Below are 27,066 nucleotides of genomic sequence, written 5' to 3'. Positions count from 1 at the left end.
TACATCTGCATCTATTGTTACTTGAAAGACCAGACTCAGAATAGCATAGTTTCTGAGTGAATAGTGTTTAGATGGCTGTCAGATTATACCATGGGTCTTTGTCAGGATTTCCAGAACTCTCTTCAGTCCAGAAACAGATGAACTCATGAGCACAGACTACCTACCCCCAAATCTAGGGATGCAAGAATTCATCAAATAAAACACAATGAACTGAGGAGAAATATCTAATTGATTTTTATTGAAATAATGTATAGTTGTAATATTGTATTTTGATAGATATGTGATAGATATTGCTACTTAATCTATCTCAACCTCTTCCATCTCTAATCTTAATTAAGTAGAACGTTTTTGAAAGGTTATCATTCCCACTGAGTCCTTGGAATTCAGAAACAATTATTATTATTTTTTTTAAGATTTTTTATTTATTTTTTTGAGAGAGAGAGAGAATGAGAGAGAGAGCATGAGAGGAGAGAGGTCAGCGGGAGAAACAGACTCCCCATGGAGCTGGGAACCTGATGTGGGACTCGATCCCGGGACTCCAGGATCATGACCTGAGCCGAAGGCAGTTGCCCAACCAACTGAGCCACCCAGGCGCCCCAGAAACAATTATTGCTAGTGAAGCTTTCCCCCTTTAGTGACAATGAGGTTACTTGTATAGAGTCAATAGTAGCCCTTTAAGCCAGAATATGATTTGAAGAACTCATTGCACAACCTAACTGATTTTTTAAAGAGTCAATAAATTTTAAAAAAGATTTTACTTACCTACTCAGAGAGAGAATGAGAATGAACACATGAGCAGGGAGAGGGGTAGGAGGAGAGGAAAAGAGAGAATCTCAAGCAGACACCACACTGAGCATGGAGCCCTACACAAGTCTTGATCCCATACCTCCCAGATCATGGTCCAAGCTGAAATCAAGAGTCAGACCCTCAACTGAGACACACAGGGACCCCAGAGTCAATAAATAAAAAAAAATAAATAAATTGACACACCCACCATTATGGAATAAGGGTTGTACTTTACATATGGAACCAATGGCTAAAAAGCCTCCTAGTAAAGGGTCTAGTACCTGCTTTGATTTGCAGAGATCCGTCCTTTCATACTAAGGAGGGTCAATTCCTCATGGGCTTAGTGTTTGTTTCCTTGTTTGTTTCAGTAGGCTTTACACCCAATGTGGGGCTTGAACTCACAATCCCAAATTCAAAAGTTGCATATTCTACCGCTGAGCCAGCCAGGAGCCCCAGGCTTGGTGTTTTAAAAGATTTTGAGGACTTTGAAGAGAGAGGAACTCACCCACACTTATAATGACTACAGGTAAAATCTGGTGGAATGAATTTCTTGGGTTTAGTTTTCTAAACTTGGAATAGAACAATTGAAAATACATCTTTGGAGAGATGGAGACTATTGAAAATACAATTTCTGCAAGATTTTGAGACGGAAGTTAATCTTCTGGTCTTAGCAAATGCTTAAGTAGGCACAGCTCTAGACCTGCTGATTATACAACTTGGCTTCTATATGTTAAGTAACAGTTCTTTGTTGTATCTATGTAAACGTACCAGGCTGAAATACAGTTATTGATGATAGCAATGAAAGAACCATTAATAAAGGATAAAAGGGATTTTATCTTACTTTTTCTTCCTTTAGAGATGTATGTGATTTTCAGAAGATAACCTTAAAGTTCATAGTTTCATTGACCTCTAGGACATTAACCAAGTTTGTGTCCAACATTCTTTCTTTCAATGACTATTAATACTTCTCTGTCTCTTACATTCCTTTGAATAAGATTTACCATTCTTCTGGTACTCTCATTCATGAGTGAAATCTCTAATACACACTCATTTAAAGACACACACACACACACACACACCACTGAAATATGACTAAACACCCACCAGTAGGACAAAAATTTAAAATATTAACAATACCAATTATTTACAAGGATATGAAACAACTCAGATTCTCATGTATTGCTGATGAGAATACAAATTAAAATACTTTGAAAAAATTGGTTTGTTAATATCCACTAAAGCTAAACATACTTACACTTAATGATATACTCCTGGGTATATATCCAACAGAAATCCGTGAGTATGTCTGCCAGAAACATACATAAGAAAATTTGTAGAAACTTTGTGATAACACCAAACTAGAAGCAACACAATGTCCAGGAATGGGAAAGATAAACTGTGTTTTAAATATACAATGGAAATTTACCTGTTAATTTAAAGAGATGAACAATTGATACATGCTACAACATGAATGGAGTTTACATAGCTGACATTAAATGAAAGCAGATGCAGAATACCACATACCGTATGATTTTATTTATATGAAGTGCAAAAACAGAAAAAGTTTTCCTCTGAGACAGAAATCAGGATGTGGTATCCCCTGGGCATACTAAGTGGGAGGGCTATGCAAAGAAGCCTTTGGTTGTTGGAAGTATTCTATATCTTGGTCTGAAATACATACAGAATATCTATGTAAGAATTACTGACCTATATCCTTAACACTTGTGGGGGTTTTTTGGCATATAAATTATAACTTAATTTTAGTAGAAAGAAATAAATGTACTTGGAATACCTCACAGGCTCTGGGGGGGTGGGAGTAGGCCGGGGAAGAGAATGTCATTTGGAGGCTGCACAGCCAGGAACAATGTCCAAGTTGTGTTGCAGACTGGCCCATTTAAATCTCCTGTGCTGCAGTGGGCATGCGGGTGCCATTTATACCACTTAAAGCTCAAACACCAGCATCAGGTGCTGCCACCAAACTGCAGCCACGGCTATCTCTATGCCACTCTCTCACCACTCTGGCCGACATGGCTTCTGCACAAGACTGCTCATTTGAAACCTGTTTTGGGATTCAAAGCCTGGGCAGGGCTGTCAGATTAGGAGAGCTGCGGTACGACGTGCAGGGGAAATATGGAGAGAAAGCACCTGCTGTTATTTCATAAACTGGGGGGTTGGGGGGAATTCCTGAACATAAGACAGTAGTTCCAATATGAAGCAGCCTGAAAAAATAACAAATGTCTGTACAGGGTATGTAATTCAATTAATCAACAAGCTCTTAAAGTGTGCCTTTGTTGTACAAGCTGTTGTGCTAGTGAAGGGAATTCTTAGGCTGCTTCCTGTTAGATTATTTTTCCTCACTTATTTGCAGAAAAGGACAGGAATTGGCACCCATTCAGGGTGAAGGTGCTGAGAGATTAAGTTCAGATCTTAATAGTAGATCTTTTCCTTCCAGAACAACGTGAGCTCACTTTCTTTTTATACGTTTATGAAAAAAGTAATGATCTCAACTACCTTTTCCTTAAAAGAATGAGATTTATTACTTTTAATAGTGAACTTGAATGATTGGAGCACTATATATTGATGGCAGTGGGTCCCAGCCTGTGGCTTGGCAGACTGTCGGTGTCTTTTTTTTTTTAAATTTATTTGACAGACAGAGATCACAAGTAGGCAGAGAGGGAGGCAGAGAGAGAGACTGAGGGAAGCAGGATCCCTGCTGAGCAGAGAGTCCAACACAGGGCTCAATCCCAGGATGGAGATCATGACCTGAGCCGAAGGCAGAGGCTTTAATCTACTGAGCCACCCAGGCGCCCCAGACTGTCAGTGTCCTATCTCCATAGGTCCATTCTTGCCACTGTGGCAAAACCATCAATACCTAGGATTGTGCCCTGGGGTGCCATACAACATCAAAACTAAGAACAAAAATACACTTGTAAGCTGGAGTTCTGTTAAGGAGTTGACAAACAATGTTTCCGGAAACATTCTTCTTTGCTAAAGTTATTTTGAGAAAACAAAAAATAGATTAATTTTAAATACCCCCAAATATTGTTCTCTATGTAAATATGGAAGATAGTGGTAAAGTCAGGTCTTGGCTAGAATTTAGACAGAGTAACAAAGCTCTGTTCTCAAACCAGTAGAGATGACATGCTATAATGGCAAGTGCTGTGTGTGTGTGTGTGTGTGTGTGTGTAAGACAGAGAGCAAGAGAACTGTAAGCATTTAAAACAAGTACTGAAGACATTGTAGGTGTGGTACATGGAACAGAGTCACTAGTACTGAGAGGGACATTTACTAAGACATCAACAAATACTTGTGGCCTGAATGTGGAGCATTCTAAAAGGACCTTTTGACCTTGAAGATTATATTAATAGATCAAGAGGGAAATATTGGCCCTTCGGTTATAGTATTCATACAGCCATATGATTTCTGAAGAATGTCACATGGGACCTTGCTTTGCTGTTATAAAAATGAGTAGAAATGAAAATCACTTGTATTGAGTGCCAAGGTAGTGGCAAATTGAACCGAGTGGTATAACCAAGTTAAGAATTTGCTGAACAATAAGGCTGTGGCTGACCCCATCTTCGATAAAGCCCTGACAAGAATAATACACATTTGTAGGGCTTCCCCAAGCCCAAGCTGCATTAATTTTATTATCTGTAGAAAGACACACTTTCTAGCAATGTTCCTCTCAGCATTTAAAGGTTAGAGCAGACACAGAGAAAGTTTACTGATAGCACACAATTCACGCCATACACAACTTGTTTTATTCTACTAGTCAAGGATCTCTGGGTTGAAAGAAATAGAAATTTAGTGAAAGTAAAGTAAGTGGGGGGAGAAAGCAAATTATTTGCTTCCTCAAGTCAAAGTTCAGCCAGATTTCCCTGAAGAGCATCAGGAGTCTTTCTCTCCATCTCTGCTCTGCTTTCCTTTGTGTTTGCTTCAGTCTCTAATGGGCTTATTGGGTGGGAAATTTGGCCGGTGGCAGCTCCACAATCAGCTGATCCTCACAGTGTGTGATCCCAGAGGAAAGAGCAGGGTTCTCTCCTCTGCTCTCAATATTTGAGAAGAACCCTAATTGACATACCTAAGTCAGATCCCAGCAGGTGAGGTGCTGTGGATGTAGGTGGTGAGGAAAACCCCTTGATAAGATGACAAACCAGAGCAAAAACGAAGAGCAGAGCTATGGGGGCCATTGTGTGGCAATCTTGGAGTTGGTGGATGACATGAGGGTGACTGGGAAGAAAGGATGAGCTCTGCAGTGATCGACCTAGCTGCTGTGCTGCCTTTTCCAACCATCTCCCACCTTCCTGGCCTCGAACAGGATTAAACAGACCCATCTCCAGGATCATCAGCCTTGGTATGATTTCAAAGGCAGGGAACAAGTCCTTTCTACCTAAAATACATATTTCTAGTTGCACAGTATGTCTAGAATTAGTTTTACTCAAGGCATAGTATATTGTTCCAGATTAATCTTTGATAGATAAAAGGCTCCAATGCAAATATCTGGCAGAACTGGCTCATGGTTGCTTTCTGTCACCAACTGGGGGTCAAAGAGGAGGAAGGCCTAGACAGGGGAAAGAATGCCCAAAGGACCAGCTCCTGCCCACAGCAGGCCCAGGAGGTAAGTGAAGAGAGGCTAGCTATCATTGAAGTGCTGAAAGGGATTGAGGTCTTAGCTTAAAAAAAAAAAAATTGAGATCTTTGGGGCATTGGAGTCAAGGTTCCTCTCTTAGGATCACTCCTCTTCTATAGAGATCAATTTTTGTTGTTCAGTCTGGACAACACCAAGCACTGGGCTTTGTAGTGAGTTTTATTATTGTTAAAACACAGAAGTCCACTTTTCTTTCTGGAGAATGTGGTCCCAAAAGTATGATAAAATAAACAAAAGAAAATCCACTGAAACAATAAAAAAAGTTCTATTCTCCAATTTCACTTTTGTCTCTGAGTAAATGGCATATAGTTAAAGGGAATCATACAGTTTGATGTAAGAATTTTTATGGTTATAATTTTAAAAGGCTTGTCTAGAGTTCATTCTAAATCAGCTTTTCAACTCATCAGGTTGTTTGGTTGCTATTGCTGTTGATTTTGGCTTTTGATTTTTTAGATTTGTTTTTTTTGCCTTGAAAACATTGAGTCTTCAGTTATAAAATAAATTTCTGAACTTCTTGAAAATCAAGATACCGTAGAAATTATTGGCACTAGCCTTCAAGGCAACTTGGAGATGGATTTTGCCAACTAGGGAACATTTGCTAATAACTGCATAGACTTAAGAGATCTTTCTAATACACACTTTCCAACCATTCAAGACAAACAGGAACTACTGGTGCTGCTCTGTTTGTCCCTGAAAGCAGATGGCTACCCACCAGCTGCCCAGCTGTCCCATCGGATCTTCCTGCCCCTACTGCTCTCTTGTCCTCAAAGTCAACACTGTCCTTTAAGATAGCAGCTAATATTAAAGAAAAAAATGAAACCAACATATAAAAAAGGAATTTTGAGGGCACCTAGGTGGCTCAATTGGCTAAGCATCCAACTGTTGGTTGAGGCTTAGGTCATGATCTCATGGGTCATGGGATCAAGCCCCAGTTTAGGCTAGGCACTCAGCAGGGAGTCTGCTTGAAGATTCTCTCCCTCTGCCCATTCCCCTGGAACTTTCTCTTTTTCTCAAATAACCTTTTTTTTTTTCTTTTTGTAAAGAAAAGGAATTTTAACTAGGAAATTAAGGGGATATCTGTATGTACAAAATCCCAGAGTAAGTTCTAGAGAGTCTGATAAAAGTGCTTAAGCTGTGGAGCGGATAGGTGTGGTCTTGGCCCTTGTCAAATCACAACCTCTCAGATGCTCCCCTGTAAAGTAAGTGACCATCTATTTCAGGATAATCATGACTGCCTTGTGGCAGATGTGAGGGTTAAAGATATAATGTATATGCAAATGGACACTTGTACAGACTGAAGCCTAGACCTGTTGAGAGATGTACCTGGAGAAATGGCCACCCCTTCCTCCATTTTTATGGTTAGTTCTCCATATTGGGTTGAGATTATCTCTGGAGTTACGCTCAAATTCATTTTTTCTGGTCATATCGGAAAGCAATGAAACTAATTCTCTAGCTCTTGCTTTGTTTCTTACTCTCTCCCTCCATGAAATTCTGGGTAATTTTTAGTCTATCTATTATCGTGTGTAGTTGTATATAACAAGAAGCATTTACTATATTTTTATTACATGTTGGAGCAGTTTTAATGAGGAACTATACAAATATTCTCTGATATATAGCTCTTCACAAGAAAGACAACCTTAAACACATATACAAGATTAAGCCCAAAGTGGAGAAAGCAGCTTTTTGTTCCCTCACTGAGCCTTAAACCACAGACCTTTGTTCAGGGGACAGCAGAGCTGTGGGAGGGTCTCTGGTGGGCTTTCTCTGGCTCTATAATCCCTGCTTACTCCAGTCCCTCTCCCAAATAAACCTACCACCCATTGTGTGCTTTCAGCTCCAAGCCTACTTCTGTACTGGTTCCCAGCCATCATCCACGTCCCCCAGTCAAAATGTCATTCATAACATCCTTGAATATAGAGAATATGAAAGTGCCACCAGCAAGATACCCTTTGCCCAGGATGATTGAGTAGTGAGTATGGTATAAATTGGAGTCAGATTTCTTTTTACTTTGCTGCTGAAAGATATTTACTCGATTTTGAGAATAAGGATAAGTTATTTTAGGGCAATATCAAGAAACAAAGCCAACACAGAAAAGAAAACCTTAATCTGAGTATATATTAAATGAAAGAAATTATATTGCATAGGATTCCTTTGGTGTTTAGATGTTATTGTCAATGTTAATCTAGGTATTAATCCAGAGATCATGAGAAGTTTTTAATTTCAAATACTGTTTTTATTTACATAGAATTTAAAAGAAAATATTCGTTCATTAAGGAGAAATATTTTATAATAGAAATGTATGAAAAAGAATATTCATATGAAATAGGAAATGTATGGGAAAATATTCATTCATGTAAAAGTTCCATTTATGTAAAAATTGGCCTATTTATGTCAAGTTAACCGTCTCAGTAGAGAGTGAAGAAGAATTGCTTCAGAATTGTTTTTGCCTGTAACGTTACCTTAAAAAAATTAGTCCAACAATATTTTATTAAATGTCTGCTCTTACTTTGGCCCTTGAGTGTTTATTTAGCTGTCTTAGAGTAATGCAGATTGTTGTTAGGATGTTACATTGAGAAATAAAGTTCTGTATTTCAGAGAGCCCTTTATTCCCTGTCTCCTCTTTTAATTCCAGTGTTTTGAGTGGTGTTGCCTAAATCAGTTTATAGTAAAATGTAAAGGAAGAAAAAATGGACAAGCAAAGCACTCCCCAAGGTGTAATGGTGAACACCGCATCAAGAAAATATAAACACAGCTTTCAGTGAGATGCTTCAGAATGAGCCATCCCACTCTCAGAGAGCTTTTGATTGCCATGTTGTGGAGCACTCCATACCCCTTCAAGGAAGTTCCACACATCTTTCTTCACTTCTCTGACTTCTTCGGTCTAGCATGGGTCGATAAATTTCAGCCACCACACAGTAAGCAGAGCCAGGTGCCAGAGCTCCAATTTCAACAACTCTGCCAGCTCCTTCATATACCTTTTGCTCCTATACATAAAGGGGCAAAATAAGATGACAAATAGTTTTTGGTTAGTCACTGATTCGCTCTATTTTTGATAAAATTAGTAAGTTGTCCATGGTCTTGGCAGCAGCTAGATTATAGGGTTTCTTCCCAGACACATACTCCTCCAGAGTCCTCATTCAGAGCCTGATAAAGGGACAGGTCATGGTTGTGTACATGCAACATGAGGGCTGCTGACTGGCTGACCCAGTGGCCAGGGTCTCTTCTCCAAGAATTTGGACTGTGAAGAGAATGGGGGAGACATGGAGACCACCGGAGACACACAACATGTGGCCAGAGGGATGAACTCAGATCCTTTAAGACCCACTTCTCCATTTGTCCTTCCCAGACTTCCAAGCGTGGAAGCACTTTCTTTTTTGCATCTGCCTGTCCCTAAGTTCACTTGTTACCTCCTAATAACTCCCCCGCCCCGAGCTGAACCAGTTCAAATAGGTTTCTGTTGCTTAGAACTAAAGGAACCCTGCCTTAAATGGGTACTGAAAAGGAACATTCAGTTAATCATCAAACAAGATAAAGGCACTGAAGGTGGATTAAAACATTATAGCAAAATTGGCATAAAGACATAATTCTATGATGCAAAAGTCACTTAAAACGTGTGCCCCGATGTTCATAGCAGCAATGTCCATGATAGCCAAACTGTGGAAGGAGTTTAGATGCCCTTCAATAGACGAATGGATAAAGAAGATGTGGTCCATATACACAATGGAATATTACTCAGCCATCAGAAAGGATGAATACCTACCATTTGCAACGACATGGATGGAACTGGAGGGGATTATGCTGAGTGAAATAAGTCAAGCAGAGAAGTACAAATATATGGTTTCACTGATATGTGGACCATAAGGAATAGCTTGGAGGACCACAGGGGAAAGGAGGGAAAACTGAATGGGAATAAATCAGAGAGGGAGGCAAACCATGAGAGACTCTGGACTTTGGGAAACAAACTGAGGGTTATAGAAGGGAGGGAGGTGGGAGGATGGGGTAACTGGGTCATAGGTATTAAGGAGGGCACGTGTTGGGATGAGCACTGTTATACACAACTAATGAATCATTGAGCATTAAAAATGAAAAAAAAAACCAGTTTGTGTAAAATCCATAAAAATGAGTATGTATGGTCATCAAATGAAATTAAATATAATTAACACTAATCATTAGATATGCAAGCAAGTTTAAGTGGACACAAGCTGAACAAAGGCACAAACACAGATAGACATACACAAGAGTTGTAAAGGTGATGCCAAGAGCTAATTATTTATCAGTGATGGTGGAAGTGAGAAGGAACTTAAAAAAAGGTTAAGAAAAGTAAGAGGGGAGGGGCGCCTGGGTGGCTCAGCGGGTTAAAGCCTCTGCCTTCGGCTCAGGTCATGATCCTAGGGTCTTGGGATCAAGCCCCGCATCGGGCTCTCTGCTCAGCAGGGAGCCTGCTTCCTCCTCTCTCTCTGCCTGCCTCTCTGCCTACTTGTGATTTCTGTCTGTCAAATAAATAAAAGAAAATAAAATCTTAAAAAAAAAAAAAAAAAAAGAAAAGTAAGAGGGGATTGAGTGGCAAAAGAGAAGACATACTTTAAAGCTAAAATGTTACTTAAGTGAACAAAAGAAAAATACCAAACTTATTTATTCACCTGAACTTACCTTTTCCAGTGAATTATTAATTATAAAAACTCGGTATACTAGCTCATAATAATCTTCTATTGATACATTTTTTCCTTTTTGGTCTCTATATGGTAAATCTGGAGCACGGAGAATCACCAACAAAGATCCATTAACTTGGGTTATATTCATGACTGGAGGATCTATTCTTGCTGGAGAAAGAATAGGAAAACTTGACAAATCATTCAAAAAATATAATATTTCACATGACACATTATAGATAATAAGTCACGATTAAATTCAGAGATCTGGCTGAAATAATTATGAAGAGATACTGCTGAAACCTAAAATAGGAATGTCTGAGAAGTTTCTTTAAAGATAATTTTTTCTTTGCAAAGACTCATACCTTCTGGTTCAGCTTTAAGGAGAAATTTATCAGTCATTTCCCCAGCCCACAGTGATTGTTTTAGGAAATGAAGTGTAAAAAGTTATTTGGGTGGAGATCTTAGAGTAGGGCAAATATTTTGTAGGTTCTTTTCTTTTTCTTTAACGATTTTATTTATTTATTTGACAGAGAGAGGCACAGCGAGAGAGGGAACACAAGCAGGGGGACTGGGAGAGGGAGAAGTCCCCGATGTGGGGCTCTATCCCAGGACCCTGGGATCATGACCTGAGCTGAAGGCAATTAACAACTGAGCCACCCAGGTGCCCTGATATTTTGTAGGTTCTTAAAAGATGCAAAATTTCATAGTAGCTTTAAAACTGTTTGAACATGTTGCTATAAAATTCATTCAACAGGATTATGTTATATGCTATGGAATAGCATGGGAATGATCCAGAGAGAGAATTTTTGGTCCTTTTATCTTGATATCATTAACTAGATCATTATGAATTAGGAAAGAATATTGGATAAATTAATGGTCACTTTAGTTTTCCTCAGATTAACTATAATAATCCTACATGGAATTAATTATTTGATGGATATTGTTGTTGTACTCTCCTTTGCTATTCATTACATATTTTTAGCTTATAGATTCATATCCTTTATAATTCTTAAAAATTAACCATTCTTGATAGATAAGAAAGATAATATTAGACAGATAGACAGGTGAATAGAGAGACATATATGCTCATCTTCTGGAATTTCAATTCAACTTCTGTTAGAATTTCTTATTTCCAGACCTGTTTTCCAGTCCACCAATTTACTATTCAGCCATGTCTAAACTGACTTTTAAATCCCCATATTACATTTTCTTTTAGTTCAATGATTTTTTTTTCATTTTAATGAGCTCTATTTGGGTCTTTTTCAATCTGGTCCTTAAAAAAAATTTTGTTCTTTGATTATGCTTTTATTTCCTCTGCTATGTCTTTATTTACTTTGCTATCTGCTTCCACTATTATATATACCTGAAAGGGTAGTCCACTAGGCGACTGTTTGTTCCAAATTTGCTTATACTGATACGCTCCCTTATGTTTTTATTGTGAGCACATATCTAAAGTTGATACTTTCTTTTTTGTTGCTTTTGTTTGAATTTTTTAAATTTAATTTAAAAAAATTTTTTTAAATCAGAGGAAAGCCTGAACACAGCCCCCTACCAACAGAAATTGTGCAGCCAAGTTCCCTATGCTTGGGGAAGTTGCAGGGGTCAGAATGACCTGGGTACATCCACCTTCATGATCATGCTATCTTCCCCAACCAGGAAGTATGAATTTTTAAAATTTTAAATAAACTTTTATTGACCTATAAGATAGATATTGACAAATAAATACATCCTATATAAGTAAATCATATGGCTCAACAAATCTTTACAAATAAACACTCCTGAATAGCTATTATCCAGATTAAAAACAGGACATTATTAGCACTCCAGAAACTTCCTTCATGTTCTCTCCCATTACTTAACCCCAGATGATGATCACAATAATCCTGACTTCTATCACCATATACATTAGTTGTTTCTTTCTTTCTTTTTTTTAAAATATTTTATTCATTCATTGAGAGAGAAAGAGAAAGCATGCATACCTGAGCAGGGGAGAGACAGAGAGAGAGAGAGAGAGAATCTCAAGGAGACTCCACACTGAGTATGGAGCTTTCTGTGGGGCTCAATCCCATGGCCCCAAGATGATGACCTGAGTCAAAATCTAGAGTTGGACCCTTAACAGACTGAGTCACCTAGGTGCCCCCATATACATTAGTTTTTGAAATCATGCAATACATACTATTTTTGTGTCTGGCTTCTTTCACTATACATATATACATGAAATTTCATATATACATATATGTATACATGAAATTATGCGCTGAATTTTATCCCCTGAGAATTCATAGGATGAAGCTCTAATCCCTCATACCTCAGAATATGACTGTATTTGGAGATAGGCCCTTTAAAGAGGTAATTAATGTAAAATGAAGTCAGACTGACTTCATGGGTGGTATGGGTGGGCTCTAATCCAATATGGCTGGTGTCCATAGAAGACATGGGCATGCATGAGCTCAGAGAGCTGGCTATGTGAGGACACAGAGAGAAAGCCAAGGAGAGAGGCCTTGAAAGAAACCAAACCTGCTGGCATTCTGGCCCTGGACTTCTAGCCTCAGAACTGTGGGAAAGTAAATTTCTGTTGTTTAAGCAGGCAGTCTGTGGCATTCTGTGCTATCCCGTGTCAGCCCTAGCAAACTAATATATATACATGAATATATATGATATATACATATTATACATATTATATATATAGGAATCTATATAGATGATATATATATAGGAATATATATAGATATTCATCCATGTTGCATGTATTAAGAGTTTGTTCTTTTGGTTGCTATGTAGTATTTAAATGTATGACTATTGCAATTTATTCACAGGCTTAGGTTGTTTTATATAGGTTTAGCTCGTATAGATATTTCCATGTTTCAGTGGACTCACCAATTTATATTCCCTTAAGTGGTATATGAAAGTTCCTATTTTTCACATTATAACACTTGACAATATTATTTTTTACAAGTTTTAATTTTGGCCATTCTGGTAAGTGTATAATACCAATTCATTGTGTTTCTGAGTTGCATTTTCCTGAGGACTAATGGAATTTCATGTGTCTATTGGCCATTTGGATGCCCTTTTTTGCAAAGAGCTATTCAAGTGTTTTGCTCATTTTTTAATTGGTTGTCTGGTCTTCTTCTTATTGATTCTTTGTACATTCCAAACATAATCCTTTATCAGGGACATCGTAAATATCTTCTGTGACTTGCATTTTCTTTATTTTAATGGTATATTTTGATAAATAGAAATTCTTAACTTTAGTGTAGTCCAATTTATCAGTCATTTCCTTCAGCATTAGTACTTTTGGGAATCTGCCTATCCCAAAGTCATGAAAATATTCTCCTATGTTGTCTTATGGAATAGTAGTCAGCAGACATTTTCTGTAAAAGGCCAGGTGATAAATACTTCAGGCTTTCGGGCAGTATATGTGTCTGTTGTAATTACTTCACTTTGCCATGGCTTTTGTAGCATGGAAGCAGTTACAGGCAAAATGTAAATGAATGGGTGTGATTATGCTACATCAGAATTTTCTTGACAAAAATAGAAGCAGGCACTTTGGCCTACATGCTACAGCTGCTGAGTTTTATAGTTTTTCAGCCAGCCAAACTTGATTTTGTAAATGGACAATGTAGGGGGACAAGATTTATTGTCTTATTTAGTCTCAATTAGACCATAGTTAACTTCACTGAACTACACTGTGGACACAGATCAAATGATCTGTTGCGTTCCCTCTGAACTCTGGCATTTGGATTTGTGTCTGCATGCTGTCTTGTGGCCACATCAACCTGGTTCAACCTCAAGTTGGTGTTTTCTGAATCACAAAGTTGGATTATATTTAAATCTCAAGGCTTTATGAATTTAGGAAATACCTAATTGGTAACAGAGTCAATACTGAAACATATGCCCTCCTTTGTTTCCTCTTTCTTGGACGGGCTTTTCCTAGTCTGCTCTTTTATTTATAGGAGCCCTCCAAGTGTCCAAGATTTTGTGAGGGTACTAGTTGTAACTCTCCACCTTGTGCTGACCTACAACCTGGTCCTCTGCCCCAGGGATTGGCTATGACCACTCAGGGTCTAGTTCCCCAAACTAGGAAAATACTCTCAGAACAATAAGGTTTCACTTTGTTTATCCTCTGGTTTTCCTTCTGGTTTCCAGCTACTTTGTTTTGGCCCCTGGAGATTTCCTTTCCTTTCTCTCATGTTCTTCTATAAGAGAATGTGTAATGTTTTATCCAGACTTTGAAAGCATTTTAGAAGAAGACAGTTTCTACCCACAAAAACTCCCACCCCATTTAATCTGAAACCAAAAGTTGTTAATCCACTTGTCAAATGTCAGAAATTTTGCCAAATTGCTTAGTGAAGGATTTCCCCTTTGTTTACACTTTGATTTTGTGAAGTGGTTGGTATTTAATCCTCTTTGTGATTTCCATGCTACAAATTCTAGTGACCACAGACCCTTTGTCTATTCCTTGCAAGCTGAGAAGGAGTTATTGCTTAGTTTTGTAGGCTAGTTTGATGTATGTTTAATTTTCTCCTAGATAAAAAACATATTTCTAACATTCTTGTCACATATCTAGCAACAAAAAACCAAAAACCAAAAATCCAGTCCTTTTTTGCTAACATGTCTCAGAGTTTAGACATACTTCAATTGGCAGTCATTTGTTAAAGATGAATACTGGTAAGATTATATTATCTTTTTTTCACTAAAATATTTTTGTGTAAGCTGACCAGTCTTTGCCCCTTCTGGCCCAAGTTATTATTACTGAAGAATTTTCTTTTAATCATATGCATGTAGAACCTGTCCTTTGAATGTATACCCTCATCATCTTAGATTTGGTTGCTCAATGTGATACTTCATCTTAAATACAGGTGAAGTATGTACTTTAAGTATTGACCTAGGATGCCAGTGAGCCTGGCTGCAGATATCACAGGAGCTCCTGGAGTGTCATCTAGGATGCTGAGCTTTGTAACTGAGTGACCATTCTTGACCTTTGCACTCAATTGTGATTGTGTTACAATGGACAGTTTAAGATTATTTGACCTTACAAGGCCATTTTACTCCAGTACTCTCTCCTTGAAACACTTCTTCCCAGAGGATATATCAGTCCTCTGGTTTCCTCCTACCTTGTTGGCTATTTCTCCTTGTGAGATATAGCTTCCCTACTCAGGCGTCCTTTGTTGAGATTCTTTCAATACCTGACCTTACCAACATTCCTTCTCAATACTTCTTCCTGCCTAGGCAGTCCTACCCATGCCCATTGTATTATATGCAAATGTGTGTCTTAGAGAGTTGGGGATCTGCATAGATATTTCCCTTGGATATCTGAAAAACATGTTAAACTCAACGTATTCAAAATTGACCTATGATCTCCAATACTTTGTACCCCATCAAACTGGTATTTTTCCATCAAACCTCACCAAAAAAAATCTCAGGGATTCATCCAATTATACAAGCCAGAAGCTTGGAAGTCATCTTTGACATGTCCTTCTTCCTTATTTCTACATGCAACCCATCACCAAGCCCTACCAATTTTTCCTACCAAATGTCTCTTCAATGATAAATTTTCTATAGTCCTTTCCATTATTCTAATTCAAGCCAAATCCTGACTCTTACAGTCTATTACAAGAACTCACTAACTCAATTGCTCTTCTTTTTCTGACCTGTACTTCCAAATATAGCTGAAGTCATCTTTTCAATACACAAATCTGATCATGTAATCCCTGATTAAAATTACCTTATATTTTTCCAGGGATGCCTGAGTGGCTCAGTCAATTAAGTGTCTGACTCTTGATTTTGGCTCAGGTCATGATCTCCAGGTGGTGAGATCCAGGCCCATGTCAGTCTCCATGCTCAGTGGGGAGTCTGCTTGAGAGTCTCTCCCTCAACCCCTCCCTGCCTCATGTATGCTCTCTCTCTCTCTAATATAAATAAATCTTTATTTTTTTAAATGATTTTATTTATTTATTTGATAGAGAGAGAGAGAGAGCAAGAGCTAGAGAGAGCACAAGTGGGGTGAAGGGCAGAGGGAGAATCAGACTCCCTGCTGATCAGGGAACCTGATGCGAGACTCAATCCTGGGACTTGGAGATCATGACCTGAGCCAAAGATGGATGATTAACTGACTGAGCCACTCAGGCACCCAAATAAATACATCTTAAAAAAAAATCACTTTACATTTTTATGGAAGAAGTCATAACTCCTTAATAGAAAATTTTCATTCTCGGTGTCTCTCTCCAGTCCCCTCTTTTTTCACATCCCTCCTGCCCGCTCTTCTTCACCATGTGTCTGTCTTTCAGACTCATACTTGGCCTGCTTCCTCCTGCCAGAGGAACTTTGCCAATGTTATTCCCTTGGCTTGGAAATCCTCCAACTTTTTTTTTTTTCTAGTTAACCTCTATTCATCTTTAGATATCAGTTCAAGTGTCATTTCTCCAGAGATGCTTTTTCTAACATCCCTGATCAGGTCCCTCCTCAACAAGGCTCTGATACGACTGCGGATCTCCTTTGTACCACCTGCCATTAGTATCATGTTATGTTTGTTTGTATTACTATTTTATTAAAGTCTGTCTTCTCCATTAAACAGAAATCTCTACGAAGAAAGAAACTTCTTTGTGTCTGCTGTGCTTGCTATTTTCTCCCCAAGACCTAGTATAATGCCCAGAACATAGTGAGTGCTTCATAAATACTTGCAGAATGAATGGAGCCAAGGTGATTATTTAATCTGACTTTAAGTCACTCCATTAGAAAATCAGGCCTATTCCAAAACTCCACAGCTCTTTCTAATTCAAGAAAATATGGTTTTAAAAAATACTGAAATCATACTGAGCCTCAAATGCTGCTATAACTTAAGAATTTTTTTAATGTTGCTTTGTCCCTAGATAGATACCAGGAGCCAGAACCCCTTAACCTAAAACCACACCCCAATGCTCAGAAACAGATCTCAGGTGAGTCAATGCAGCTAGTTGATTCATTAGGCCTGTATCACAGACTCTAGGAACATGCTGTCCTTATAGCCTAGCAACATGTTTTTCAAAACACTATTTTCAGAAAGTCTCAGGACCGGTGGCAAGAGAGGCAAAGCTGGAGGTAAGGAAACAGGCAAGTGAGCAAGGCTCTCATTATCTCTTCCACAAGAGTAGCTCCAGTTTTGACTGTGCTACACATTGCTTTCCTATTCTTCTTAAGAAGTCCTGAAAGAAGGCTTTTTTAGTTTTGGGGCTTTAATCCTTCATAGGAGATTCATATAGAAAGAACACAAACCCTTCTCAACGCAACACTATTTAAATTAAAAGATAATTGAGTTGATGCTCATCTCAGCCAATGTCTTTGGCTAATCTTATCAACTAACCTAATGGCTCACACTCAAGAAAGCTTTTTATGAGGAAAAAATTTGAACTTGACCCCTTTTCTAGGCTTGAATATAGCAATTAAACTATGTTGTAAACTCCCTCTTTGTCATATACCAGCTTGGTCATAAAGTCTCTTTTTCCTCAACCAAAGAATTGGTGGAGTGTATTGGGCTTGAATCTCGCGTTATTCCAAGAAATACTGTGCTGGATGCCATGGATAGTTTGCTCAAATTCCCATTCCACTCTTCTACTAGTTGAAAATTTGCCAAACTAAAGATGTCTTTTTTCTAAATTCCAATGCATCTAACATTCTGAACATGATCTAATTAGTTTGGATTTAATTGGACATTGCACTAGTTAGATCACTAGGGTGAGATTTGGAAGGCCGAAGAAGTAATAATGCTACCAGTTTTATGATAAATCTTTCATCTTTCCCTAGAGAATAATTGTGAATTGGAGAAAGGTAAGTACAGACTCTGGCCAGAAATGGGACCTGATTCTGAGTTGATGATTATCTCTGCAGACTCAGAATGCCTCTTATAGTGTGTTCTTATAGTGGTCAGGTAATAAAAGTAAATTTAATGAGATAATACACAACAACTGACAGATATAATTTCCATTCCGGTTCCCTGATCCATGGAAGTTATTATGGGATGGAAGGTCAAGTGAAAGTCAATGGAATTTCTCTTTTGAACAAAATTTGTGCATCAAAACACCTTGAAAAGTGCAGAGGTAATGACATGTATCACTTCCCCACTTGACTCATTTATTTTAATTATACCCTCTTCTTCCAAAAAAGATGGATCTTGAATGATAAAAGGGAAACTTGCAAACCTATTCAGGTGGTGACCATGGTGTAATTGCTATTCAGCTGCAGTATCTCTGTTCTGGAGCCAATCAATATAGCTGGAGAATTTTTTCCTGCATTTGTTCAATAATTAGAAAGCACCAGAACAATTTCCTTTCACTTGGCTTTCATTGTCATCTGGATCTCTCTCACATATAATCAATCTACAGGGTCTTTGATCTTTGTACCACAGGATATCATGTTGGTCCACTAAACTGCTCATACGATACTGATTGAACTTGGTATCCTAATGTCCTACGCACTATAGATGCTTAAGGAAGATACACTGAACTGGAGTGTTGGAGTTAAATTTCCTCTGGGGTTTGTTGAGACATTTCCTCTCCAGTGAAAGGCAAGTTGCTTCACTTTGCGCCCTCTACTGCAAAGAAAGTTTCACTGGGCTTGTTGGGCCTGTATGCATTTTGTAGGAGACACATACCACATTTAGTTGTGTTACCCATTTGCAAAGTAACCCATAAGATTTTCAGCTTTGAGAAGGACCCAGACTAAATGACAGACTTCTCAACTAGTTCATGTTACAAACAAGCAGCTCTGCTACTTTTATGATCCGGGAAATCTAACAATCTTCAAATTATCTGTGGCAGATCAGGATGCTATTTAGAGACTGTGGCAGTTCTGAGTCCTGAGATTTTTGGCACAAAGTCATTCCCTCTTTAGAAAATAACTATTTTCCTTTTGAGAAAAATTTCCAGACTTCCTGAGCTCTGATAAAAATGGAACACTTGAATCAAGTGATATCAAGGAAACATGTGACCTGAATTTCCTATCATGAACTGGGTGTCTTCTGATGTAGAACATCATAAAGTGCCAACATTAAGTGGAAATGGATTCTAGGAGTCCAGCTTTTAGCAGGTCTTACCATCAAATTAGTTTGTGAAAGTAGGTAGTTCAGTGCAACTACATCTACTGCTTTATTACTTTTTCTTCCTCTGTAGTTATGGCATCTTGAGGAGTCCTGCATGACCACTTAACTTAAGTAAGGGAGGAAAAAAGAGAAAACTGGTTCCGAGAAGGTTCTGCATGACATGAGGGTACTGGCCAGAAGTGGACTGCTATAGCACTATACACACTCAGTTGGTGGCAGGAGGTCTGGATAAGAAGTATGTGGATGGACCTCTGAGCAAATATTTCTGTGTCCATGTGAATGCAAAGCAAAATACACTTACCAAAAGGAAGTTTTCAAAAATCTAGGTGGATATAGAATTGCAAAAGACCAGAATAGCCAAAACCATCTTGGAAAAGAAGAACAAAGTAGGAGAGCTCACATTTTCCAATTTCAAAATCTGCCACAAAGCAGCAGTAATCAAGACAGTGTGGGGTTACCTGGGTGGCTCAGTCAGTTAAGTGTCTGCCTTCAGTTCAAGTCCTCATCCCAGGGTCCTGGGATCAAGCCCAGCATTGGACTCCCAGCTCAGAGGGAGTCTCTCCCTCTCCCTTTGCCACTCCCTCCCACTTGTTCTCTCTCACTCTCAAATGAATAGATAAAATCTTAAGAAAAAAAAAAAAAAGACAGTGTGGTACTGGCATGAGGAAAGACTTATTGATCATTGGAAACAAATTAAAAGTTTAGAAGTAAACACACAGGTCTGTGATTAACATATTTTCACCAAGAGCACCAAGATCATTCAAGGGTAAAAGAATAGCCTTTTCAACAAATGACACTAGACAACTGGATGGTCATTTATGAAAGAATGAAGGTATACACTTACCTCACACCATACACAAAAATGAACCAAAATGGATCAAAGACCTAAATATAAGAGCTAAAACTGTAAGCCTCATTTTAAGAAAACTTAAGATAAATCTCTATAGCCTTAGATTTGACAAAAGATTTTTGGATATACCAAAAGCATGAGCAACAGGGAAAAACAGATTGGATTTCATCAAAATTAAAAGCTTTTGTGCTTCAAATCACTCCATCAAGAAAATGAAAGGACAAACCAAACAATGGGAGAAAATGTTTGAAAATCATATATCTGACTAAGGTCTGGTATCATAATATATCAAGAACTCTTATAACTTAATAATAAAAAGACAAATAATCCAACTTAAAAATGGGCAAAGGAGTTAAATAGATAATTCTCCAAGAGAGATACACAAATGGCCAATAAACACATGAAAAGATATCCTTAATCAGGGAAATGAAAATCAAAACCATATGAGAGGGGTGCCTAGTTGGCCCACTCCATTAAGTGTCTGCCTTCAGCTCAGGTCATGATCCCGGAGTCCAGGGGTCCAGGCCTGTGTCAGGCTCCCTGCTCAGTGGAGAGTCTGCTTCTCATTCTCCCTCCCTCCCTGCTCTCATGCTCTCTCTCTCTCTCTCTCTCTTTTTCAAACAAACAAACAAACAAAACAAAAAACATGAGATACCTACCACTTCATACCAACTAAGATGCTATAATCAAAAAGTCAGGGAGGTATTGTTAAGGATGTGGAAAAATAGGAAACCTCATACACAGCTAAAGAGAATGTACAATGGTGCAGTGGCTTTGGAAAAGAGTCTGGCAGTTCCTCAAATGATTAAACATAGGGTTACCATGAGACCTAGGGATTTCACTTCTATGTATATACCTAAGAGAAATAAAAACATTTGTTTACACAAAACTTGTACATGAATGTTTATAGGAACACTATTTATAATAGCCAAAATGTAAAAACAATTCAAATGTCCCTCAACTGAGGAATGGATAAACAAAATCTGATACATTCATGTACTGAAATATTATTTAGTCACAGAAAGAAGTACTGATACATGCTGAGTGAACCTTGAAAACACTATGCTAAATGAAATGGCCAGTCACAAAAGACCACATATTACATGATTCCATTCATGTGAAATGTCAAGAATGTTCGAGTTCCCTAACTCTGTACATACAGAAAGTAGATTAGTGGTTGCTTTGGGCTAAGGGGCTGCAAAAACGAGAGAATAAGAAGGTGATAGTTGGGGCGTCTGGGTGGCTCAGTGGGTTAAGCCTCTGCCTTCGGCTCAGGTCATGATCTCAGGGTCCTGGGATCAAGCCCCGCATCAGGCTCTCTGCTCAGCAGAGCTGCTCAGCCTGCTTCCCCCGTTCTTTCTGCCTGCCCCTATGTCTACTTGTGATCTCTCTCTCTCTCACTGTCAAATAAATAAATAAATAAATAAATAAAGAAAGAAAGAAAGAAAGAAGGTGATAGTCAAGGAGTATGGTGTTTCTTTTTGAGGTAATGAAAATGTTCTAAAATTGACTGTAAGTGATGGTGGTAATATCTATTAATATACTAAAAACTGCATAATTGTACCCATTATACAGGTAATTGAAAAGGGTGTCAATTATATTTCAATAAAGTTGTTTTAAAAACTCTACATGGAGGCAGTGAAAGCTTATTTCTCCAGTGTCTCATACTTGCTTCTCAGGCCCAGGAACAAAATGGCAGTGTGAGAGGGATGGAGACTATATAGAGACTCAACATATGGACTTCCTTTGGGCAAAGTTAGGCTGACACTACTGAGAGTCTAACTTCCCTGTAAGGAGGACCAATGCTGAACCCCTAGTATAGTTCACTGTATAGAGTAGATTTTTTTTTATCCCTTCTAAAGGTGAAGGGACAAGAGACAGTGGAATGGACACTTTCCTGATGCTAGACTTGTCTTCTCTGCTTCAGGGCTTTTATCAGCATTCCTGCTGACCACCCTACAATGAATGTAGTGATATTTTATTCATGAGCATAATATTTGAGGATATATTGCTTATGAGAGAAGAACCAAGTTAACGTGGAAGAGGTGAAGTCAGTCTCATACCCAAAGGAATATTTGGCCTTCTGATATATCCCATCACTTAGAAACCCCCACTTCACAGAAAGATAAAGTGGCTAATTGAAAACTCGGTTTGAGAGACAGGACCTTGGGAGCTGGTATATGCTCGAATCTTGTGACCAATATAAGGCTCTCTTTCTTTCATAGACATTCACTGGCCTAGGATATAAGAAGTAGAAGTGGGAGGGCTGATTCTCACTATTAAATATGGTGAACGACTCATGAAGTGATTTGTTTCCCATACACTTGATTATAACAACAGTGGTTTCAAAGAATTGGAAGTCGAAGCTGCCTCCTGACTATGAGGAGCTTTTCATGCCATTTAACCAACAAGGAGAAAATGAGGTCCTTGTGTGTTGTCTGGGCCCCTGGTTCTGAGTATCAAGGAGAAGCAGAGTTGCTATTTATACAACAGGGGCCAGGTAGAAGTATGCTTGGTATCCTCTGTGGTGTGTCTTAGAGCTCCTATATTCAATGACAAAAATTAATGTAAGGTTATGTTAAACTAACACAGGAAAAGACCAACAGGACCCCAGCTCCATTAGAGTGAGGAGCTGAGGTACTGGTTGGAATGAAAATGAACACTGAGTTAATAGTGAGAAAAGTTGGGGCACGTGGGTGGCTCAGTTGGTTAAGCAACTGCCTTCAGCTCAGGTCACGATCCTGGAGTCTCGGGATCAATTTCTGCGTCAGGCTCCCTGCTTGGCAGGGAGTTTGCTTCCCCCTGTGACCCTCCTCCTTCTCATGCTCTCTCTCTCTCTCTTTCAAAAAAATAAATAAAATCTTTTAAAAAATTTTAAAAATACTGTAAAAAGTTATGAATATTAACTACCTTCATGGCTAATGGTGATTATGAGGACTGCAGTAAATACCCATATTTTCTTTCTTGCTTTGGTATGCATGCCTTTTTATATATATATACATTAAACACTTTTCTTTTTCTCTTGCCCTTTTGTCTACTCTTACATGGTAATGGTTTATTTTATAATTTACATTTTAGATTATATTATTCTAGGATTATGACTAAATTAGAAAAAGAATATATGTCATTGAGGAATGGATATAAGAGCAAACTTCTGGTCTCCCGTTTGGGGGGAATGGCAAGAAGTCTTAATTTCCTCAACAGAAAATCCTTCTGAATTTGAAAATCCTTCTGTACTTCACTCCCATGCTTGGGAAAAGACTCGATCATTAGGATTCCTTTTCCGCTGTGTGAAACTACTTCTCCTCATAGGAGCTGGCAGTCTGGCAGCAGACTAGACTGTGGCCCTGCAGTCAGATGCAGCGAAATGGGAATCCTGACTTGGGTGGTACAAGCCATGAGACCGGCCAACCACTGGACCCTCGGTGCCTTGATTTCATGGGCTATAAAATAAGGTTAGTCAAAGCCATCTTCTAGGGATGTTCTGAGAATTAGGTCAAATGACATGATGCATAGAGTTCAGCAAAGCACAGAGCCTGCTCCGTGGGGCTACTCGGGGGCAGGAAGAGCAAATGCAAAGAAACTCCACGGAACTCACTTTCCCACCAGGGAGTGAAGCGCTGTGTCATGGTCCAGCCCGAGTGGATCCCAGCCGAGGTGGTCCTCACCCGCCCGTAGTAAGGTTCCTGTATATCTGATGTTTCATTGGTAAGGTCGCAAAAGAATTCTAGAATACCCCAACAGTCCTCTTTATTTTTCCACTGTCTCTGTCCGTACCTACAGAAGGGAAAAGAGAAAGATCTGAGGGTTGATGTTGTTGTTGTTGTAGTTGTTTTTCCAACTGAAGGAGTTTTCTATTTTTTCAGTCTATTGATTTTTTAGACCGGTTGGAATTTGTCCTCCAAGGTCAGTACCCCTATGAAATCTTCCGGCTGTTCTCAAGTATCTTTAAAAAAGTTTTTATTCTTGTTAATCAAAGCGTTATCTTGCTGAAAGATAAACTCAAGCCTGACATCTTCTATATTGTAGCAAAAGGGTTTTGGGGTTTTTAAAACTTAGTGAAGTTTTTTTCTGGTATATGAACCAGCTTCCACTTTTGAGTACTAGCTTCCCACATCCTTAATGCTTCTGAGGTTTCAACCCTGTGGTTTTCTTCACTTCTCATCGGCCTGCTGTTGAGTAATGTGGCTGATTCTAAGAAGTTGCTACCAATTTTCATCTCAGGTATTGCTTACCCAACACATCTGGTCAATCTTTTCCTTGAAAATGGAGTGGGGGAGCCCTGAAATCAGGAACTAACTAGGAGTGAGGGAAGGGAGCCCATGAAAAAAGCCCAAAAGATACAGATAGGTTGACTCAGCCCAAGAGTATGAGATGGCATAACGGCAGAAGGGACGATGAATGGTTCCCTTCTTTTTCCATCACAAATCAGAGGACACAATAAATGACGGTGGGAACAGAGTGGAAATGAGAAGCTGGGGCAGAAGTCTTCCCAAAATATTTGTGGAAAGACCTGAAATCTAGCTTTCCAGCCATATAATGAGGAATACTTCCGGTGTCTGTACTTTGTAAATTCTATGGTGGCAGCAGCGGCATTTTATCAAAAGATACCGTGAGAGCAAAACCAGTTACATATATTGGGCACAATTTGATGTTTTTAATTGTTATTTATTGTTGAGATATGGTCTTTGCTAGCTGAATTTAACTATAGTGGCTGGTTTCTCTTGGTAATGTGATACCTCATTTTTTGTCCTATCCCAGGTGGGAGAGATATTAACAGTAGACCCCCATGAAAGGAATAGAATAAAGTGAAAGGTTTCAAAAATATAAATCCACATTGTGCTCTTGAAAATATCATATAGAGAGGAACAGATCCAAGTAATCTGAATCTCACAAAGTTTGGGAGCCCTCTTTAAGAAGAAGAATTACAAGTATAAAATTCTCCCACAGGGTCCTAAAGTTTAATCTTCATTAAACAACTTCTAATCCACTGTCAACACTGGACCACCAATAGACCCCCTATTTATACTACCTAAGGGGAAAAAGTATAAAAAAGACCCACCAAGCCTTACATTCTATATGCTGGAATAGCTCCCACTATGCACAGATCTATTTTTAGAACAGAGAAAGCTTTATTGTAAAGATGCATACATTTTACAGTTGCTATGCAAAATATGTTGAGAAAAGCAGCAACAGTTAAAGACTAAAAGACTTCTGGAAATGGTTCTTGTGACATTAACAGGAGGTTAATTAATGGGAAAATCTGACCTTGAACCTACTCCCGTCTAGAGAGACATGGATGAGGGTATGGAATAAAAACTATTTCGGTCCACAGCTACATCTGATTTCTGAGCTTTGAATGAAAAATCATGAATGTGGAACTGTAATATCTGCTGTCTCAGGATCTCTCAGCCAGCATCTCAAACTATGGAAGAGAAGGAGGAGCCCCAGTAACCCCCAGAAATGGATGAGTGGGAAAACCCGCCACTAGCAAATAAGGAGCTTCTATCTCCTGGCCTCAATCCTGGAAGGGAACTGATATCTGAGTTTTGGCAATGATCCCCCAGAAGCAGCCCACAGAGCACAGGGTGGAGCATGCCACAGCACGTTCTAGGAGCCACTTGTTTTTGAAAGGAATTTTCTAAGTTTTCAAAAGTGACTGTTGAATTAAAAATCTCTTTTGTATACTCATCCCCGTGTGTCCTGCAGCGGCTTCTTCAACTGTCAATAGCGTCAGCTTGGTTGAGTACCTACTATGTGCTAAGCACTTTGTGCCCAACATTCACTAGATAAATATGTAGAGAGCCCACCATGTTCCAGGCTCCACTGGGAAGTCAGAGGCACAGCTCGTAAGGTGTCAGTGCTACGTCTCTGAGGGGTGAAGCGCGTCCCCAACAGACTGCTCATCATCGAGACTTTTGTGTCCCAAGGCAGCCTTTAAGGAGACAAGACGCTCCTGTCCCTACCTCTGCTTCTTCTTAACCCCTCTGAAGCTGAAAAAAAGCTCCTAACACTCCACTGCCTTCTAGAGCGTATATTCCCCGTGGCCATCTTGATCCCAGCTGGAGGAAGCTCAAATTACTTACCTTTTATACTGCACAAAGTAGATACTGCCGTTGCTGGTGCAAGCCCTCCCAGGCTGCCAGCGCAAAATGTTGTGGAAATTTCGAGACTGGAAATGTACTCTCTGAGGTTTCAGAGACTCATGGGCTGACTGAGTTTCTAAAATAAAAGGAGAAAGAAAAACTTTGAACATGAACACGGGCACGGTTGTTCTTAGCAATACTTTGCAGTGTGATGCCTGCATCAGGATTTCCTAAAGGAGTTGCTGGAAGTGCAGATGGGAGAGGTGGAGCCCAGAAGTCAACTCCTGAATCTGGAGTGTGAGGATTTTGATGCACGCTCAAGTTCTAGAACAACTGTGTTCCCGACTGTAAAAACTCAAGCGATACCCTCCCATCCCATTGCCGAGCTCCAGAGGGAGCAAATGACAGTGAGAGAATAGCATCCTCAGTCCCTTCCATGATGGTGATGGAATGTAATGACCAAGATGAAAAGCCCACACCAAGGCCACTCACCCGCCTTCCCAGGAGCCATTATATGACTGCTACACTGAGATGAAATTTTGCCTGGGATCCATTTTGGTTCCAGGCCCTCAGCCCAGCCCTAGGTTTCTCCTTTCTCAGGATATGAAGCTTCTCGAGTGTCTTCCCTTTAGTAGCTACTTATTAAGTCCACCTGGAGTTACGCAGGCTGCAGAGAGAGACTGACTCCATGTCTGTTCTGACCATTTCATGCCAGAAGAAAGCTGAAAATTTGACAAAGCCAGGAAACGTAGAGCCATTTTCGACAGTCCCTTGAGCAGACTCGGATAACAAAGTCGTGAGTAGTTAAAAAGAAGTGAAGCACTTACCTACGACACCAGTCGGGAAGAAACAGATGAGGAAGCCTAGAAAGCACTGTTTGGGCGACATGGTTGGAGAGCGACCGGTCAGGCAACCAATGGCCCCTCACTGAGAGTGCAGCTCTGGACGGAAGAGGAAACTGAAGAATCCTC

The 27,066-nt window shown here is 39.2% G+C and overlaps 1 protein-coding gene across 1 annotated transcript; it reads right to left on the bottom strand.

The window, feature by feature from the left end:
- Positions 1–8,268: 8,268 nt before the first annotated feature.
- IL22RA2 (interleukin 22 receptor subunit alpha 2) lies at positions 8,269–26,983 on the bottom strand (the record flags this gene model as incomplete). The annotated part of the gene is made up of 5 exons (XM_080805138.1): positions 8,269–8,418; positions 10,085–10,254; positions 23,608–23,786; positions 26,096–26,231; positions 26,923–26,983. The coding sequence occupies 5 exons, from the start codon at positions 26,981–26,983 to the stop codon at positions 8,269–8,271; spliced, it is 696 nt and encodes a 231-aa protein (XP_080661264.1).
- Between the last annotated feature and the right edge of the window lie 83 nt (positions 26,984–27,066).

This window comes from Martes martes, assembly GCF_963455335.1.
Source record: "Martes martes genome assembly, chromosome: 6".
NCBI classification, from domain to species: Eukaryota; Metazoa; Chordata; class Mammalia; order Carnivora; family Mustelidae; genus Martes; species Martes martes.
Note: the sequence above shows the minus strand (reverse complement) of the source record. Positions and strands in the feature narration are given on the sequence as shown.